Source organism: Callospermophilus lateralis, chromosome 8 (genome assembly GCF_048772815.1).
Source record: "Callospermophilus lateralis isolate mCalLat2 chromosome 8, mCalLat2.hap1, whole genome shotgun sequence".
NCBI lineage: Eukaryota > Metazoa > Chordata > Mammalia > Rodentia > Sciuridae > Callospermophilus > Callospermophilus lateralis.
The window spans coordinates 98,171,551-98,191,166 of record NC_135312.1 but is presented as its reverse complement, the minus strand read 5'-3'; the positions used below and the strand labels follow the sequence as shown (position 1 = coordinate 98,191,166).

Sequence of the window (19,616 nt, the reverse complement as noted above, 5' to 3'; positions counted from 1 at the left end):
TTTTTTTTTGCCAAAATACATTACATTTTATCACTTCAGTAGAAATATAGATAGGTATCTATTAATGGAGTGCTAAGATTAAACACTGGAATGAATTGATAAATATCCTAGTCCTACTCAAGTGCAGCTTGGTGGTTTTTTCCTTTGTGAGTAGAGATTAATCTACATGTTACTTTGGTTCTGTATGAAAATTAAAGTTTAAATGCAGATTATTGTGTGTGTGTATATGTGATTTCTGATGTTTCATGAATTTATTTAATAAACAGCTGTCAACCAAGAGACACTATTGGCTAAAGCATTCCAAGCTCAGCCAAGAAATATTTACTGAGCATCTACTGCCCAGGTCTACTAGGTACTAGGGATTAATTGGAGAGCAAAATGTGACGCAAGCCCTTCTCTAATGCAGCTTTTGTTTTAGAAAACAAGTATGCACATTGGTACAGGTGATAAAGTAAAGGGATTCTTGCTGGGTGTGGTGGCACACGCCTGTAATTCCAGCAACTCAGGAGGCTGAGGCAGGAGGATTGCAGGTTTGAAGCCAACCTCAGTAACTTATCAAGGCTGTAAGCAACCTAAAAGTTCTGGGGATATGGCTCAGTGGTTGAGAGCCCTTGGGTCTAATCCCTGGTAAAGTGACTTAGATATCAGAGAAGTTCTTTAGAGGTCATTCAAACTAAGGCTTGAATGGTAAAAAGGGATCCAAATCGACCAAGCATTCTAAGCAGAGGGAATGGGGAATGTAAAAGCTCTCAGGGGGGGAATGTAACTTGTGTCTGTAGAATAGACAAATGTGTTTGGAGCCCTGTAAAGAAGGAAGAGAGTGCTCAGAGAAGGGGTCAGGAGACCGTTTACAAAGGAATTTTCAATAGAAAATAAATGTTAAATCTTTAGAAATATTCAATGAATACAATAGGAAGAGGACCATTTTAGGAAAGGTCATAAGGGGAGTCAATGGGAAGAGCTATGTGACACAGCCGAAAGCTGAGAATAAAGATGTAGCAAGATTACTTACAATTCACCCCAAAGGGTGGAACGGGACAGACACCAATCAGTGTCACCAGTACCACTAGTGCCGCAAGAAAGCGATCTGTCTTGTCTCCTAGAATGCTATCTCATTGAAGGCAGGGACGTCTGCCTAGCACAGCATCTGCCCCAAAGTTTAATGTTTGGGTAAGACTGCTTCTAAGTGGTGGTGTGTTCCGCTATTGGTAGGCTTAGAGTGTCGACTGTCACCTTTTTGTGAAATCAGCATTTATTAATGGTCATTACTGAGGCCCATTAGTTCTTCAAGGGTTGGTCAGTAGTAATAATTTATTTCAATCTTTTCTTTTTATTAATTGGAATATTATAGGGAAGAGAAACTTTGCTCAAATGATTTTTGTTACCTTGAGGTACAATTTGCTAGGATGGGGGGAATAACTGCTATGTTTCAAACTCCCACACTTTTTTGTTTGTTTGTTCTAACAGTTTCAGAAAAATAGTGTGGCTTCATGTCATCTTCTAAAAGTAAGCAATGAAGCTTTGTTTTTTGTTTTTTGGCTGTTGTTTTGGGTGTGTGTGTCCATTGTTAATATTCTTATTGAAGCTTAAATTTTCCACTTTTGGTTAGTAGGAAGTCTTCAAGTTGAATCCTGGGTCTTTTCAATGCAACTCCAATTATCTTTAGTTATTTTATTTGCTTCTAGCACAACAAGGTATTCCCAGCTCAGTTTTTGTTTCTTGTCCCAACTTGAGGACAAGACATTTCTCCAAGAAGTCCTGGTTCCGTTTGGCATTTAATAAACCAGAATCTGGATATGAGGGTGCTCAAGACTACTGGGCTTATCATGGTTGAAAAAAATGCCTTTTCCTTTATCCTAAGATAACATCATGAGTTTATACTGTTATCTCTAGTTCAAATTCAGCAACAGAATATTTACTTAAACTCCCTGATTTTACATCCCACATTGAAGATCCTGGTTCACAGTAACATCAACATAACTTTTTATTTCTGTACCCAAAATATAGACATCGTAATATCAGAAAAACAATATCAACATGCCTAGTACCACCAAAAGTTTACTGAAAATGGTGTGTGATTTTTATTTTTTGTTCTGAGAGAATGTGTCTTAATGTATAAACAAATTACTGTGTTTTACAAATGAAGGCATATCTTCACTAATAGACTACAATATATATTCTCTGTGTACTCTGTGCCTCTATTTGATACAAGTAGGTTCATTTGTTCACTTGGGTTTTAACTTTTAAGATAGCTTTCTAAAATTATTGTTATATAAGTATATAAAATATTTCATGATTCCAAAGTCAAATATATTATGAAAAGGTTAATTTTTTTTTTTCCTTGCAGTACTAGGGATCAAACCCAGGCCTTTGTACTTTCTAGGCAGGTGCTCTACCACTAGCCAAATGGCTAGCATTTGTCTCTGTTGTATAACCTATTTCTTCCCTTTTGGTGGGGAGGGATACTAGGAATTGGATCAAGGGGTACTTAACCACTAAGCCACATCCCCAGTCCTTTTTATTTTGTAATTTGAGACGGGGTCTTGCTAAGTTGCATAGGGCTTCACTAAATTTCTGAGGCTGGCTGAATTTACAATCCTTCGTCAGCCTCCAAAGCCACTGGAATTATAGGTATGTGCCCTTCCTTCAATAAGGTTTTGGTTTTTCCTGTTATTTAAATATATTTGCTTATATTGTTAAAGATGTAAAACGTACTTACATAGTTACCAATAAGCCACTCTTTGTCCCCTAAATATTTGTCCAAATCTTGCAAAAAATGAGGTGCATCATACATGAGAATCTTATTAAACATTTGATCCTACAAGAGGGAAAAAATAAATTCATAAATTCATTTTATAAATAATAGGAAAAATAAATAATATGATTTAAAAATAAGATATTTTTTCTCATCTTTTTCTCCCACATGAATTCAGAAGGGAATAGAAGTAACTATGTGTTTTATTTTGTTCGTTCACATTTATGATATCATGGTGATTCAGATCTGCCTCTATATAATTTATCAATATTCATAAGCAATGTACAGTTGCCAAACTGATGATTTACAAACTGAAGATTGGAAAGCTTGTTATTTTTACCTATATTTTTATTGATGTATTATAATAGTGAAATTATTATGTAATCATACATGCACAGAATATAATATAATTTGGTCCATATCTTTCCCTAATATTGTTCAGAGTTTAAACAAACAAACAAACAAACAAACAAAAAAACAAGAGTTAGTCCTTCTGTTTCCGGAACAGAATCTGTGAGGTGAGAGACAATAGGCCCCAAACCATGTGGCACTTCCCACAGCTCAGCTCAGCTCAGCATCTATGGGAAAGGTAATGGCCAACTTGGCTCTTCTAGAATGAAACAGGATGCAGCTGCTGGACAGCTTTCCAAAAACTGCTCCGTGCACACCTGGGAAATTCTGTTCTAAAGTTCATTGCCACAATTTCAGGTACACCAATGCTGCATATATGCAGAGCCAAATAAAAATGTCATAGTATCTGCGTTAGTGACTTCCTTTAGCCTAAGTTCTCTTTACAAGTTTGATGAATTATCTCAGTCTCAAAAATGTAAATTAGTAAACAGTACAATAATTATTTTTTAAGATTCATTTTTAAGGGACAGTAATCAAAATATATAAAGAAGATAAAGTATGATTATATGCCATTTTTCCCAGATGTTAACTTTTTAAAAGTGTTTCCTGATAAATCCTAATTGGCCACTCTTTTTTAAAAATTTTTAGTCATAGTTGGACACAATATCCGTATTTTATTTAATATTTTTATGTGGTGCTGAGGATTGAATCCACTGCCTTCAATGTGCTAGGAGAGTACTCTACCATTGAACTACAACTCCAGCCCTACAGCCACCTTACACACTTGTAGACTCAGAAATTTTCTGCCTCCTCTTCTAGAAAGTTGTGAAGTGGGAGGTTTCTGCAAAGTTATTGTTAGGTATTCTAACAAATGGCTTTTAGAGATATTGGAAAGCTTTGTATGGTTCTCCAAAGCATTGTTTTTAAACCCACATTACCAAAATCATTTAGTGTTTGAAGTGGACCATCAGAATTCTCCCAGTCCTGCTCATATACATCTACACCCTGCACTTCAGATGAGGAAACTCAAATATAGGCACACTGAATAATCAAAGTAATACAATAAATTCGAGGATTGTCATCATGATCAGTGTTCAGAGACACATTTTGCCTTCAAAGTTTTAAAATTGGAAATGTAATTTTTACAAATACTGAAACATTTATGATTATTGTATAGTTAGTGGAATTTTTAAAAGTACATATGGTAACAAGAATATTTTCACTGTCCATCTTAACAGCATCAATATTATTTTTGAAAATTTTACCTGACCAGCAGGTGGCAGCAATTGAACCCACTGTAGAGAGAGGAGGAGGAAGTACAGAACCGCACTTTTCAATGTGTATGTCAGGTCCAGTTTATTAACTGGATAGCCTGTGGCTACTGGCAATGGTTCTGCGTCATGCTCTCCCTTCATAGAATTTACTCATGGATTTAGATTCCTGATAGACTGCCCATCAGTGGGATCTTTGGCACATGGAACCAAAAACTTTAGACATTTTCCTAAATTGACAAGTATGTATCTCTTTGTCTCTGCATTTATAAAGCTATGTAAAATATAGATTCCAGGTCTGACAAATATAAGGAAATACTCTGTTAATTATAATAGCTGATATTTATTGAATACTTTCTATCTGGCCATACATACATATGCTACCATTTAATATATTACCAATATACTTAAAGAGAGAATCTATTATATTCCCACTTTACAGACAAAAGTTTGATCTGTTAATAGGAAGTTAAGAGTCAGCTTATAGGAAGAAAATGAGGATTCAAGTCTGGCAGTCTGACTCCAGAGCATAAATGTATCTGTCTAAAAGTCCAAAGAGACTTTATGTTTCTCTCATCAAAGCTGAGTTTTTATTCAAGACTTTGTTATGGGTATGTGGGGGTGTGTGTATGTGTGTCCCCTATAAGCCTCATGTTTATATCAAGGAGTCAGTAACTGTAAATACTTTGATGTCCAAATATCTCTATTGAAATCAGAAAGTCCCATTTCAATAAATGGTATTTAGAATAACTGTGCTTAAGTAAACTAATAAGGCTGCCATTTGTGGTTCTGGGCTGTGGCTTTTGGAGGTAGACCTTAGCTTTGGCAAGTGTCTGATAAGTGTGGTGCTCTGATGGCTCTTCAAAGAGGGTTTAATGCATACGATATGTAAGGCACTGCGATGCGGTGGGCAGGATGTATCACCTGAGCAAAACAGACGTGACTCCAGCCATCCTGACACCTACTGGAGGTGACAAACAAGTAAATACATTTTAAAATAGATATTTTGATGAACATCCTAAAGGAAACTATGAAAGGGCTGTCAATAAAGGATAATGGAACTCCAAAGATGATGGATTCGATATAAATATTCAATATATATGATTTTGTTTTCATCCCTAATACACAGTGAGGTATAGTTTTTAAAAGATGGAAGCTACATGGAGGTGAAAAAAGAAAACACAAGAGTAAATAAAATGTGAATTGTAAAGGTGAATAAATGTCATCTGCAGAGGGAAAGCAGAGAATCATCCTACACACCATACACAGCCTTCAGGTGGTTCAGGAATGGGTAGATGTGTCTAGAGTTGGGGTTAAGGAGGTTGGGGAGGAGAGATGAAGCCTGGTGGAAAACCATCAAAGAAAATTTAGCATGAGATTTTGTCCGTCATTTCATGTTGCTAGACAAGGGCCCATTTCCGTCCTGTGCAGAAGACTGGAGGTGGTAAAATAAATGGTTTCTGGGACCAAGGATGTCACACATATCAAAAAGATAGGATTTAATGAATGTATGCACACGGAATGATAAACTGCTGATGCTTCCAGCCCTCTCTTACTACTTGTCTCTGGAACAGGGCACCAGACCTTCATCTTTGGGCAGAAGACTAAAATTTTCTTGGCTCTGTGATACTCAAGATCAACAAACCCCATCCACATGCTTAGAGCTTTGAGTAAACTGTTAAAACTCCCTACTCTTTATGATGGATTATAAAAGATGGTCTGACTTTTAAGGAAGGACAGTGACTAAAACAGAGTGGGATAAAAAGCAACTTTGCACAAACATACAATGGGGAGGGAGATAACGTTATGGCCATTAAATAGATTTTTTCAAAGAAAAAATACTATAATGAAGGATATTGTCAAATTTAAAAATACAATGTCAGAAATTTAGAACCCAAGAGAAGATTGATGGATAAAGTTGAAGAATTCTTCAAAAGTAAGGCAAAAAAGCAAAAGATGGGAGACAGAGAAAAGATCCACCATCTGAATAACAGAAATTCTAGATAATGGGACATAATTAAATGAAGGGGAGGAAACCATCAATGAAAGAATTAAAGGAACTTTCCAGGGCACAAGTCCTAGATTAAACTGGCCCAATGAGGAAACAGCATAACGTATTAAAACAGTATGATGCCAAAGACTCATCATTGTGTAATTTTAGGAATCTAAGGGTAAATGTTCTACAATCTTTTAGAGTGGTGAAAAAAAATAGGTCACATAAAAAAGGTCAGTAACTACATTAGAATCAGACTTCATAACAGTTAAAAGGCCATAGATAATGTTTTCCAAATACTAGTGAAAAAATTAATTTCAACATAGAATTCCATATCCAACTAAACAATGCAACTCATATAAGGATTAAATTAAGACACTTGCAGACAAAGAAGGTCCCCAATTTTTTATTTCCTATGATCAGTAAGCTGTTGGATGATTGTTTCACAAAAAGGAGGCCAGAAAGCAGGAGAAAAGGAGGATGAACTCAGAAAAGAACATTCAGGATGATATTTAAGATCAGGATACAACCCTGCCCAAGTGTCTAGGCAACCAAACCCTATTGATGCAGTGTGACTCACAAGACAGACATGTCCACACCTCCTGTCATCAAACCTCAATTTAGCTTTTGGAACACTAGAGGATGTGCCCCAAATAAACAATGAAGTACACAAAGAAAGAGGGCAACATTCAGCAAACAGGACTCAAACTTCAGTTAATGGTATCAGTGGGATGGCAGGTAAGGGAAGCCCAGTATGACAGTTGTGCAGATAACCTAGAGAGGTCCACAAAGGAGAGAGCAGGTCTTCAGGTCAGATAGTTCCAAGAACATGTTAGAAATAGCAGGATATCTGATATCATTGACCTTGTGGAAAATTCAGTTAAAAGACTGGATAATGAGGGAAGATTCAGAAATGACAATAAAAATAAGAAGAATTAAGCAAAACACAAAAGGCAATTGTTAACTTTGAAGAGGAAAAGTGAGAAATGAAATATTTTTAAAGTACACTACAATGCACAGTTCTGGGTATTATTCGCATAAGCATACTAATGTAATTGTGAAACATTAATTTAAGAAAAATTTTATGTCACGCTATTGGGAGCTCAGAGAAAGGGAAACAGGATGACTATGTTAGATAAATTCTAACTGCTATCAGAAGAAGTCCATAGAAATTATCTAAAATTGGTAAGTCAGCATCATATTTATATATTCTATAGAAATATGGAAATGTGAAATCCTAAAGAAAAAGCTAAAAAGATTAAAAAGAGGGTAGAATATGAACAGGGGTTGATGTAAAGGGTAAGACAGAGAATTGCTATACTCTGCTTTAAAACTTTTAATATAATTTCATGTTTTAAAACTAGACCTACATATGACTTAGATTAATCCCAGCAGCTTGGGAAGCAGGAGGATTGAGAGGTCAAAGCCAACCTTAGCAAGGCCCTAAGCAACTCAATGAGACCCTGTATCTGGATTATATACACACACACACACACACACACACACACAGAGAGAGCTGGGGATGTGGCTCGGTGGTTAAGCACCCCTGGGTTCCATCCCTGGTACCAAAAAAAGGAATTAAAAAAACCAACCGCTTTAAAGCACCTAAGAAAATTTCTAGAAAGTGGTATGTGATTACTAGTAATAGTGAACTGATCACATTACTTTTACATCTTGGTTTTTCTCTGCCCAAGGAAAAGTTGCCATGAAATCATCCAATGTATCTGCAATAGCATCGACTTGACATTGTTCCATCTCTGTTTTTCCAGCCAAATCTATGGAATAGAGAAAGATCATGTTATACTTGTGAATATGTTCAATTTAACTTACTATATTAAATAGGCAATACACTCATGTGGTTGAAAATTCAAAGCAATATAAATAGTATCCAGTGAAGGCAAGTTCCATTTGCTCATTTTGCTCCTTTGACTACTTTACTTATTGGTAACCACTTGTAATCGTTTCTTATTATTCTTCTGTTGTATTTTTTTTGGTGAGGTACTGGGGATTCAACCCAGGGGCGCTTTACCACTGAGCCACATTTCCAGCCCTTTTTATTTTTTATTTTGAGACAGGGTCTTGCTAAGTTGATCAGAGGGAGAGGGTTGGAGGTGGAAAGTGGTGATTCTGCAGATTGATTAGAAAGAAAGGGTCTTTAAAAGAATCCAAAATTAGATTTTTTTTTTACTCAAAAAGTATGAGAAGAGTCAGAGAGGAGGGGGAAAAGAAAATGGAACATAGGACAGAAAAGGGGGATCAAACAAAAACAAGAAGTAACCGTTTCTATTGTTTATCATCCATGCCACAGGTATATGCACCAACAAAACAATCCAGATGACCCTCCGTGGAGGCAAGAAGACTTTCTTTCTATTTTTTTTTCGTTTTTTTTTTTTTTAAGAGAGAGAGAGAGAGAGAGAGAGAGAGAGAATTTTTTTTCTATTTTTTTAAAGCACTATTAGAATGAAGGACATCATGAGTACATGATTTTAATAGTCCAAGAAATTTTAACCTTCATGTGCCGTATGTATTTTAATTTGATTTTAATTTCTTTGGTAATTTACAAATACTTAATTCTAGCAAAAGTTCAGGTTAAAATATACCTGTCCAAATTTTCAGCTAAATTCAAAAAAGGACTTGGTCACAGAGCAAGGTGTTAAGGGGTGGGGGCAATATAAAATTGTCTAGTTGTCTAGGAACTCATGGAAAGTTAAACTAATATAGATGATACATTGATACTGCTCTAGCTTTTAATCCCATTTTATTTATATTATAGTGTTCAAAAATAATTATTTAATGGATATTGAGTGAATATCATGTTTTTTTCAGTTAGCAAAAGTCTTGAATACAATAAACATGTTACCTGTGTTTCTGGCAAAGTATCTTGCTATTGCCAGGCTCTGGTGAAGGATAAGACCATCCACTTCCAAAACAGGGATTTTACCAAATGGAAGAGCTAAAAACACAATAAGCAAATAATTGACTTTATAATAGAAGCAAGAGTTCTTATAGAATTATGATACTTCTGTTTTTGTTGATAACTGTGGAAACAAACTATGATTTTTAAAGTCATAGACTTCTTAAATCTGTATTCTTAAAAGGAACATTTGACATCTAGTGGAATCTCTACATTTTGTAAGTTTGAAAAAAGCAGTTAGAAAACTGATTGTAAAGTTCATTACAAAACTGGCTCTAAACTCCAGGTTTTTAGGGTTGCTATATCCTACACCCAACATGGTCTCATAGTTACTACTTTTTTTTTCTTTAAAGGTAAGCTTCATTAATTTTGTGGCCTCAAAAATAGATCATGTTAATTATTATTTAAAACACAGTGTGAGTAATATAGCTAATTTACAAATGAGTTATGATTAAGAAGTTAGCCAAAACCTTATTTTGAGGAGGAACTATCTGAACTGCAAACATTTTGTACAAATATAGGACAGACTTATAACAGATGCACTATTAATACTTTGTAAAACCTATTTGGAGGGGTGGGAAATGGGGATTGAACCTAGAGGTGCTTGGCCATTGAGCCACATTCCCAGTCCTTTTTATTTTTTATTCTGAGACAGAATAAGTTGCTTAGGACCTTGCTAAGTTGCTGAGGCTGTCCTAGAACTTGTGATCCTTCTGCCTCAGCCTCTTGAGTTGGGAGGTGCGAGCTGGGATTACAGGCATGTGCCACTGCACACAGCTCTATTTTGTTTTGATATCTAAATATATTTTGTCACAAAATAATATATATTTATTGTAGAAAAATTATAAATTGAAAAAATAATTCTACTAGTTATGTCCATTTTAATGTTTCAATTGGTTTTCCACATATATTAAATATCATAATGTAGGGGCTGGGGATGTGGCTCAAGTGGTAGCGCGCTCGCCTGGTATGCGTGCGGCCAGGGTTCGATCCTCAGCACCACATACAAACAAAGATGTTGTGTCCACTGAAAACTAAAAAAATAAATAAATTCTCCCTCTGTCTCTCCCTCCCTCCCTCTTGAAGATGGAACCCAGGGTTGTCCTACCACTGAACTATGTCACCAACCCTTTTTAAATAAATAAATATCATAATGTATTATATTTTTGCTAACTTCTTTGTTCATTTGACAGTATTTGAAAAAAAATCTTTCTAAATTTATGAAATACCTCATTTTAATAATCATGTACTACTTTACTATGTGTATAACTACAATTTTACCAACCAGTGCCTTAGGCTTGGACATATAAATATTTTGGAAACAGGGAAAAGAATAGTGTCACTTATAATCCATGACCCTCACACAAGTACTGGAATCAGTGTTGCATCGTACTTTCAACTTTTTTATCTACATACTAAGTACAGAATGAAGGACAGTTCACATCAGGAATAAAAATACCTCTGATTACTTACCTAAGTGTGCCAAGTACTATTCTAGGTGCCTGAGATACTACTGTGAGCAAAACAAAGTCCCAAATAAAGTTGACATGTGTCGAGATACCTTATTTGAAGCACAGTACATAAATAAGAGGGAGTTAACATGCCTAACTTGGGGAGTTTTCTTGGTACTCCCAGGGCATACTACATACTGAACATGTCCATCAGATTTTCTAGTACTTACAACTCTATGAAGCAAGTTCTAGCTATCTATCAGCTTTTAAAAATGCAAAAATGTTAACAAGGTTTATGTAAATTGCCTAGTTCACACCTGATAGAAGTGAGATTCAAACTGAGGTCAGCTGGAACCCTTTCTCAGCTGTTTTGATAATCCTAAGAACCATATTTTGTGTGAGATAGTAAAAATCAGAGCAAGCTCAGAACATAGTATCCAAATTAGAGAAGGGTCCAAAGACTGCCTTTTATGAGGATTGGCTGAAGAACCTTGACTCGTTTGGCCTGGAGGAGCAAAACTAAATAAAATGTAATGTCCATCTTCAAATATGGCAAAGCTATCAAATGGAAGAAAACTTTGACTTATTCTGACTAGCTCTAAAATGCAGAACTAGAAACAAAAAGTAATATAGAAAAAGATATTTTAACTCATGATGAAAAGTAAGTTTGTTGACATCAGGCTCTTGACAACCGGAAGCATTTGAGCCAACCCTGGAATAATTGTCAACAGATGAAACATTGTCTGAATTTAACAAGCAGAAATTTAAGACAAATGCAAAGTCCCTTGATGGTTCCAGAATAATTCCAAGGTTGTTGGAGGTGTCACTTAGCAGGAACACCTGTCAAAAAGCTTTAAGGAATTTAGTGACACTGAACATGATCCCTGGTGGGATATGGATGCCAAAATAACTACTGTGATCTTGATAAAATGTCTTAGAATTAAAGTATAGACTTGTAATAGGGGATGTGGGGGTTAACCTTGGTTGCCAATTTGATTGCATTGAGAGATCCAGAAAATTGGTAAAGCACACTTCTGGGTGTGTCTGTGAGGGTTTTCCCAGAGACAATTGGCACGTGTGCTAGTCAACCCATGGGTAAGATCCACCATAAGGCTGGTGGTCCGGATGAGACAAAAGTGGAAGAAACAGGGAAGCACGCATGTGCAGGGCAAGCTCATCTCTTTAGAGTTTGCATTTTTTTTTTTTTTTTTTTCTGCTACTGTTGTCCAAGGATGTCAGACTCCAGATTTTCCAGGCTTTCTGTGTGGACTTGCACCATTGACTCTCCAGGGCCCCTCTAGACCTTCATCCTCAGATTGGGGCTGCATCATTGGTTTTCTTGTTCTGAGGTTCCAGCTTTTTGGACTGAGCAGCAACTGGTTTCTCTTGCTCTGTCTCCTGCTCTCCCACCTATGGTCGGCCATTGTGAGTCCTGCTTCCACCGCATAAGCCAGTCTAAAAAGTCTCCTCTTATAGTCATATCCATGTTCTGTGGGGTTTGTTACTCTCAAGAGCTCCAATTAATGCTGGCGAGGGTCCCATTCCACCTGTGCAAGGTCCTGTCCCCACCAGCACCACATATTGCAAGACAGATGTTGAGCAGCAGCTTGTTCAGAGATGTCTACTTGGGTGGGGATATAAATAGAACATTCGAGAAAGAGAAGATTGAGTTGTCTGTAGAATCTGCGTGTGATCTCAGCCCTGAGATAGTCAGTGGCAAACACTGTCTAATCAAGGAGTAGAGTCAGAAGTGGGGAGGTTGGACTGAAATTCACAGTGATGACCAGAGAAAGAAGGAAGTCTGAAAGTTACGTGGACTCATGAGCTAACTTGGCACTGGATTCTGAATTCTGCCAGAGATCTTTATCTTCACTCAGAGCCATGTGACTGAACTGACCGCTCACCAGAGGCTTTTTCCTTATGATGTTTTTTTTCTTCCCTTTTTATTATAAGTGTATTATAAGTGTACATAGCAGTGAGATTTGTTGTTACATGTTCATACATACACAGTCCCTATGATACCTTATAGAAATTTAAGTTTCTTCAGGTACTTCCATGTAAAATGAAGAATAATTTGTTCTCCATGGATTAAAATGATAAGTTTAATTAAAATGATAAGTATGAAAGCCATAGGAGACAGATTTTGATTTTTTTTTTTTTTCCAGTGCTGGGGATTGAATCCAGGGCCTTGCACATGGTAGGAAAGTACTCTACCACAAGCTAAAGTTTAAGGTGGGCAAGTAGTTATCATGATAAGGTCAACATATCCCAGCGTCCCTTGTGGTAATATGTGATGATGTGACTAAGTTCCTGCCAAAGCAATGTGAATCAGAAGTGAAATAGGCAAGCTGGGCAAACTGGGGCATGCTTATAATCCCAGCAGCTTGGGCTGGAGATGTGGCTCAAGCGATAGCGCGCTCTCCTGGCATTTGTGCGGCCCAGGTTCGATCCTCAGCACCACATACAGACAAAGATGTGGTGTCCGTCAAATACTAAAAAATAAATATTAAAATTCTCTCTCTCTCCCTCTCTCTCAAAAATAATAATAATAATCCCAGTGGCTTGGGAGGCTGAGGCAGGAGGATCTTGAGTTCAAAATCAGTCTTAGCAACTTAGTGAGGCCCTAAACAACTTAGCGAGACCCTGTCTCTAAATAAAATATAAAAAAGGGCCAGGGAAGTGGCTCAGTGGTTAAGTACCCTGGGTTCGATCCCCGGTACCAGAAGAAAAAAAGGAGTGACTGGTCTTGCTGTCAAAAGAAAGGACGGTGCCCCTCTCTCTTTGACATTTCCCATGAGCTAGAGCGTGAAGGGAGAGTGACCTCTTACCTTGTGCAAATAAGACAACAAAAGATGGCAGATCAACAAGACAGAAGGAGCCTAATCTTTGACAACTTCATGGAGCAACATTTTTTGCACTAACTTTTGGGGTGTTTTGTTGTTGTTGTTTTTGATACCAGGGATTGAATTGACACATCTCTGGCCTTTTTTTATATTTTATTTTGAGATAGGGCCTCACTGAGTTACTGAGGCTGGGTTTGAACTCTTGATCCTCCTGCTTCAGCCTCTCAAGCCACTGGAATTACGGTGTGCACCACTGTACATGGCCCAAACTGGGTTTTTATGTTTAAGAAATTTCTATCCTTTTAAATTTTTATGAAATTAAATTTTATAAAATTCAGACAATTTTATGTTGGGGCTGTGTTTGTTAAAGCACTTAAAACTATTCTTAATCATGAATTTTAAGATCTCTTTCAACTCTAAGAATCTCTGAAAATATTAAGAAAATGCAGAAACTCCATTTTGAATAACAATGAAAAGCCAAGGTATAAAAAGGAATGAGGGAAAGCCATGAGAAAAGCTAAAATTAAAAAAGCTACATTTAAAAACTAAAAGGCAGGGCTGGGGATGTGGCTCAAGTGGTAGCGCGCTCGCCTAGCATGTGTGAGGCACTGGGTTCGATTCTCAGCACCACATAAAAATAAAATAAAGACATTATGTCCACCTAAAACTAAAAAATAACTATTTAAAAAAAACTAAAAGGCAAATTTTGTTATAAGTACCATCCCTCTCCCTCGCTGTCCATCTTGGCCTAGTTAATTAGTGGATAAAATGAATGTTCCCTGTTTTTGTCCACCATTTTAAAAACCCATGAATAAAATTTGATATCAGAAGAAACCTTGGAACATTTAGGTATCAACAGTAAAGTTTCAGGAGAACAGGAAATAAGACACTGTACCCCTGCAGAGAAGTGATTTTTTTAAAAAGAATTCATGCTTTCAAAAGGCAGCTGCTGGGCTGGGGATATAGCTCAGTTGGTAGAGTGCTTGCTTCCTATGTAGAAGGCCCTGGGTTCAATCCCCAGCATTACCACAAAAAAAAAAAAAAAAAGAAAGAAATCAAATAAGGCAAGTGTCAATTTATTGTTGATATATCATAGTATTGATGTTGTTGGCATTGTCTAGTGCAAATAATTTGTGCCATGCTATTAAATTGATCTGGATTTTAAAGCCAACTCTCCTTGCCATGGTTGTGAAACTGGAAAAACTCTGTGCACTTCAATTATCCCAACTGTAACATAGAAACAATAATGTGGCCCATGTCATTCAGCTCTTCTGACAAAGCTTGATCCTGGTTTATCTTTATATTATCTGTGAGGTTTGTATTTTCACCTGTAATAGAAAATTTGCTGAGTCACAGAGCATTTCTTTAGTTTACCTGAACTTGCTGCTTCTCAATGTAAAGCTGTGGTACTGGGAATTGAACCTAGGGGTGCTTTAGCATTGAGCTACATCCCCAGCCCTTTTTTATTTTAGCTTGAAACAGGGTCTTGATAAATTGATAAGGCTGGTCTCGAACTTGTAATCTTCCTGCCCCAGCCTCCAGTAGCTGGGATTACATGTATGCGCTACCTGGCTCCTTGAAAGCTGAAGATTCTGAAAGTATATTTCCCTACTTATTCGTGAATTCTTATTTGGGCTACTTACTTGGTTTTATTTTAGGCCAGTCAGCATGTTCTATTCTGTGATCTTCATACTTTATATCCAAATAAGCAAATATGTAACGGATAATTTCTGCTCTCCCCCTCATATTAAAATAAATCAGTTTATAGTTTGGCATGGTGAGATTCTGGAAAGAGAAAAAAGAAGGGAGTATTATAACAGCACTCTAGAGATTCTCAATATTTTTCTTTGATGACTTTTTTGAAAACTTTATAGCATCCTTTGAGATAACCAGAGATATTAGAGAATATTTCAAAACAAAATTATAAATCACTAGCTAATAACATATGAAGAAAGTTGAGAGAATATCATCTCTCTCCTCCACCCCCCCCACTCTCTTTCTCAGTGAATATTCTAGTGAAATACCAAATCCAAATTTTATTCATAAAAATATTCAGATTAAGATGATATCTCATAGCCTCACTAGTAGTGCATAAGTTGTAATTAATCTTCATCCACAGCAATATTTATGTCCAAAGACTGGGAAATTTAATTCTTTTTCTGATGTTTTCATATGCTCTATTTCTCTTCATTAATTGGGTTATTGAGAATTTAAGAACCTATTCATTATCTCTACCCAAAATATTCCTTTCTGTAAATCAGTTACTGTTTGGCTTATGGTTTTTTAATGTTATATAATAATTTTTCAGTATTCCACTTACATCAGAATATCTTTAGCTCTTTTGATAAGTTATTGAATCATTATAAGACATTTTTCCAAAATTCTATTCAAATGGAGTATTTGAGCCTTATCAATTATTTTGAATAAAGTTTTGTTAAGCTAAAAAAAAGGTCATAAATAATAAAAGTATGCATAATGGTATTCTCTGAGAAAGCAGAATTTTGCAATGGTCAATAACAAACTCTTTAGAAGTAATTTGGTATTTGTTCCTATTTTTTGGTTTTGTTTTGAAGTGAAGGTCATAAAGTATCTAATCTATAATATGATAAAAAAAAGATGGTTATCTCAGCAAATGGAGTAGACACTTTCCTTTTAAAGATGTTTTTGTCCCTTTAGCATTTTATTTGGTTGACTACCGTGGTAACAGCTGGGAGGTTGTGAGGACAGTTGAATGAGGGCGGCAAGGACAATGTACACACAAAAGGAATGTGGACGTGCCCCCGCCACCTGTCACCCACCCCCTTCCTTAACTGTGGTTTTCCCTCTTGGCCTCAAAGGCTTGTCCTGTGTTTTGTTCACTGCTGGTTTTGTGGGTCACATGTACCATACAAACTCACTGCATCTTTTTTTTTTTTTTTTTTGGTACTGGGGATTGAACTCGGGGGCACTCAACCACTGAGCCATACCCCCAGCCCTATTTTATATTTTGTTTAGAGACAGGTTCTGAGTTGCTTAGCGCCTTGCTGTTGCTGAGACTGGCTTTGAATTTGGGATCCTCCTGCCTCAGCCTTCCAAGCCACTGGGATTACAGGCATGCACCACTGAGCCTGGCTCAAACTCACCCCATCTTGGGGTGGAACAATAGTGAGCAGATTCCTTCATTGCTCTGTATAGGAAGGAAGTAAACTGAAGTTTCAGAAAGCTTTGCTAATACCAGCTATATCAATTAAATGTACATCATGATTTTCTGAGTATTCTGTGATTTATAGATTTCATTTCCAATGTTTATTAAACAGTTAATTACTTTAAGCACTTATAATAGAAACTGCCCAGTTTTGTAATGATCAGGCAACAAAGAAACTTTTTCATTTAAAATTAAATTTTTCACTTAATTTTGATCCCTAAATTTAAAAGTCCACTTTCATACTGATATAGATTTGGAGATTAATGAGGGTAATGCATATAAAATACTTAGCAAGTAATAAACCCTTAATAGTCATTAGCATTGGTAATAATAGCTCTTGGACTATAGTCAAAGTTAAATACTGTGAATACAACCCAACACGATAATAATTATAATAATTAAGTGAGTGACAACATATCATGACAATTATTCATTTCAAATGGTGAGTTAAAACATTTTAATCTTGCCAGGGGTGGTGGCACATGCCTGTAATCCCAGCAGTTTGGGAGGCTGAGACAGGAGGATCCCAAGTTCAAAGCCAGTCTCAGAAAAAGTGAGGCTCTAAGTAACTCAGTGAGATCCTGTCTCTAAATAAAATACAAAATAGGGTTGGGGATGTGGCTCAGTGGTCGAGTGTCCTTGAGTTCAATCCCCCATACCCAAACAACAACAACAAAGAAAACTACTTTATTCTCTACTAAAAATGTCTTCCAAAGAATATTAATGGGAATATTAGATCAAAAGAAAAATTGGGCTCAAGCCTCAAAACAAATTCTTATCTGAAATCATACCACATAAAATGTTAAATGCAAATAATGAAAGCCTGAATTTCCAAGTTTGACTTCAAGTTCATCTACTCTGGAACCTGCCTGTGGAGAGGATAGTCTGGAAATAACTGTCTGGTTGCCTGTTGTCCCTCTCTGCCAATGATGGCAATTCCTAGCACATCCACTTCTCAGGCCCCAGGTTTCCCAGGTCCAGATGTTATGGATTGGAGTGGGTGCTTCTTGTGAGAAATAAGTGCCACATCCAATCATTTCATGTTCTGCTAGTCCAGTCCATGCCCAAGTGACATGGGGCACAGAGCTCACATGTAGGGGAGTGTTCTCTGAAGAGACGATTAACTAAAGGTTATGAAAATTCCTAGATTTATGGCCTCAGATTCCCTTAAAGAAGAAATATACATTTTAAAGATTTCAAATTTGGAGGACTAACCAAACTGCTCATCAGAACAATGGGATTGTTACTTAGAAATAAATGGTGGGAAAGATATGAAAGCATGAAACTAATAAATTACAATTTATGTTAAAACAAGAGGTAATAAAGATCCTTTTGGAAACAGAAAACATCTTATGTAATCATAAAAAGGGATTATTCTCATACAGCAAATATAAAGCACAATTGTTATAATTTCTTGATCTATTTGTTCTAAGTCTCCAAAGAATAGAAAGCTCACAAAGTAGGAAACGTGTCATTCTTGGCAATTATCAAGAATACAAGTAACAGTAAATATTGGCAAGGATGTGGGGGAAAAGGTTCACTCCAATGTTGCTGGTGGGACTGCAAATTGGTGCGACCACTATAGAAAGCTTCCTTAGAAAAGTCAGAATGGAACCACTATTTGACCAGATATCCCACTCCTCAGCATTCTTACAGTGACGCAGCCACATCAATGCTTATAGCAGCTCAGTTCACAATACCCAAGCTATGGAACCAACCTAGGTGCCCTTCAACAGATGAATGGATAAAGAAAATGTGGTATATATACACAATGGAATATTATTCAGCTACAAAGAAGAATGAAATTATGGCATTTGTCGGTAAATGGGTGGAACTGGAGAATATTATGCTAAGTGAAATAAGCCAATCCCCCCAAACCAAAGGCTGAATATTCTCTCAGATATGTGGATGCTAACCCACAACAGTGGAAAGTAAGGGAGGAGAAGAATAGAAAGTTCATTGGATTAGACAAAGGAGAATGAAGGAAAGGAAGGGGGGATGAGAATAGGAAAGACAGTAGAATGAATAGGTCATAACTTTCCTATGTTCATACATGAATACATGGCCAGTGTAACTCCACATCATGTACAATCACAAGAATGGGATCCTTATTAGAATATGTAATACTCCAAGTATGTATAATATGTCAAAATATACTCTACAGTCATGTATATCTAAAAAGAACAAATTTTTTAGAAAGTGACATTCTTAATTGTTCTATCAAATATTTTATATATTAATTTTTATAGATTCTTACTGTCATAGGTGTTTCCACACACAAAGAAATAATATATTTTCCTTATCATATTTCCCCATTATATGTTTGTATAGGTGTATATGTACATTATGAGCAGCAATAAAACTAACCATATAACTTCTCTTATTTAGTCAGATATCAGCATCCCCCTCCTGAATTCTGCATGGATACAAAAGGGTTGTTTTTGCTGTTAATTTGCAAAGTTATGCTATTGTATTTCACTCAAGTAAAGAAGACATTCAAAAATTCTTAGCATGTGTTGGTAGCTATCTATATTTCTCTGCAAACATATCTTTCAATCTAAGAGTTGGCAGAGGTCCAAGAACATCTGACAAATGCTTATCTTTCCCTCTAGAACACTCTTTCAACAGTTGTAACTCATTTATGAGACTGCACTTGTACATCACATTCCTGTAATTACTGTATAACTATATTTTCTACTGAGCAAAAGTATGGTTTCTTGATTACTACAACTCCAGAATTCCAAACTTTAGTGACTTTTGTTTTTCAGGTTATATGTGTACATTTTATAACATGAAAAATAAGTAAAGCATAAATTCACCTAGAAACATTTACTGATTCTGAAGATCTTTTCTG

At 36.3% G+C, this 19,616-nt stretch overlaps 2 protein-coding genes and 1 non-coding gene across 6 annotated transcripts in view; 2 read left to right on the top strand and 1 right to left on the bottom strand.

The window, feature by feature from the left end:
* The window catches only part of Pdlim5 (PDZ and LIM domain 5), a 595,024-nt gene that overhangs the window by 254,105 nt on the left and 321,303 nt on the right, over positions 1 to 19,616 (top strand). The window lies entirely within an intron of this gene.
* The window catches only part of Hpgds (hematopoietic prostaglandin D synthase), a 78,534-nt gene that overhangs the window by 1,203 nt on the left and 57,715 nt on the right, over positions 1 to 19,616 (bottom strand). For all 4 annotated transcript variants that reach the window (XM_076864190.2, XM_076864193.2, XM_076864191.2 and 1 more), the window contains 4 exons: positions 15,222 to 15,363; positions 9,231 to 9,323; positions 8,036 to 8,145; positions 2,720 to 2,818 (listed from right to left, as the gene is read on the bottom strand). In XM_076864190.2, the coding sequence (XP_076720305.1) occupies positions 2,720 to 2,818; positions 8,036 to 8,145; positions 9,231 to 9,323; positions 15,222 to 15,363 (444 nt within the window). The remainder of the gene's footprint in view (positions 1 to 2,719; positions 2,819 to 8,035; positions 8,146 to 9,230; positions 9,324 to 15,221; positions 15,364 to 19,616) is intronic.
* On the top strand, positions 14,535 to 14,607 carry Trnar-ccu (transfer RNA arginine (anticodon CCU)). The gene has a single exon. It is a non-coding gene; the product is annotated as a tRNA-Arg (tRNA).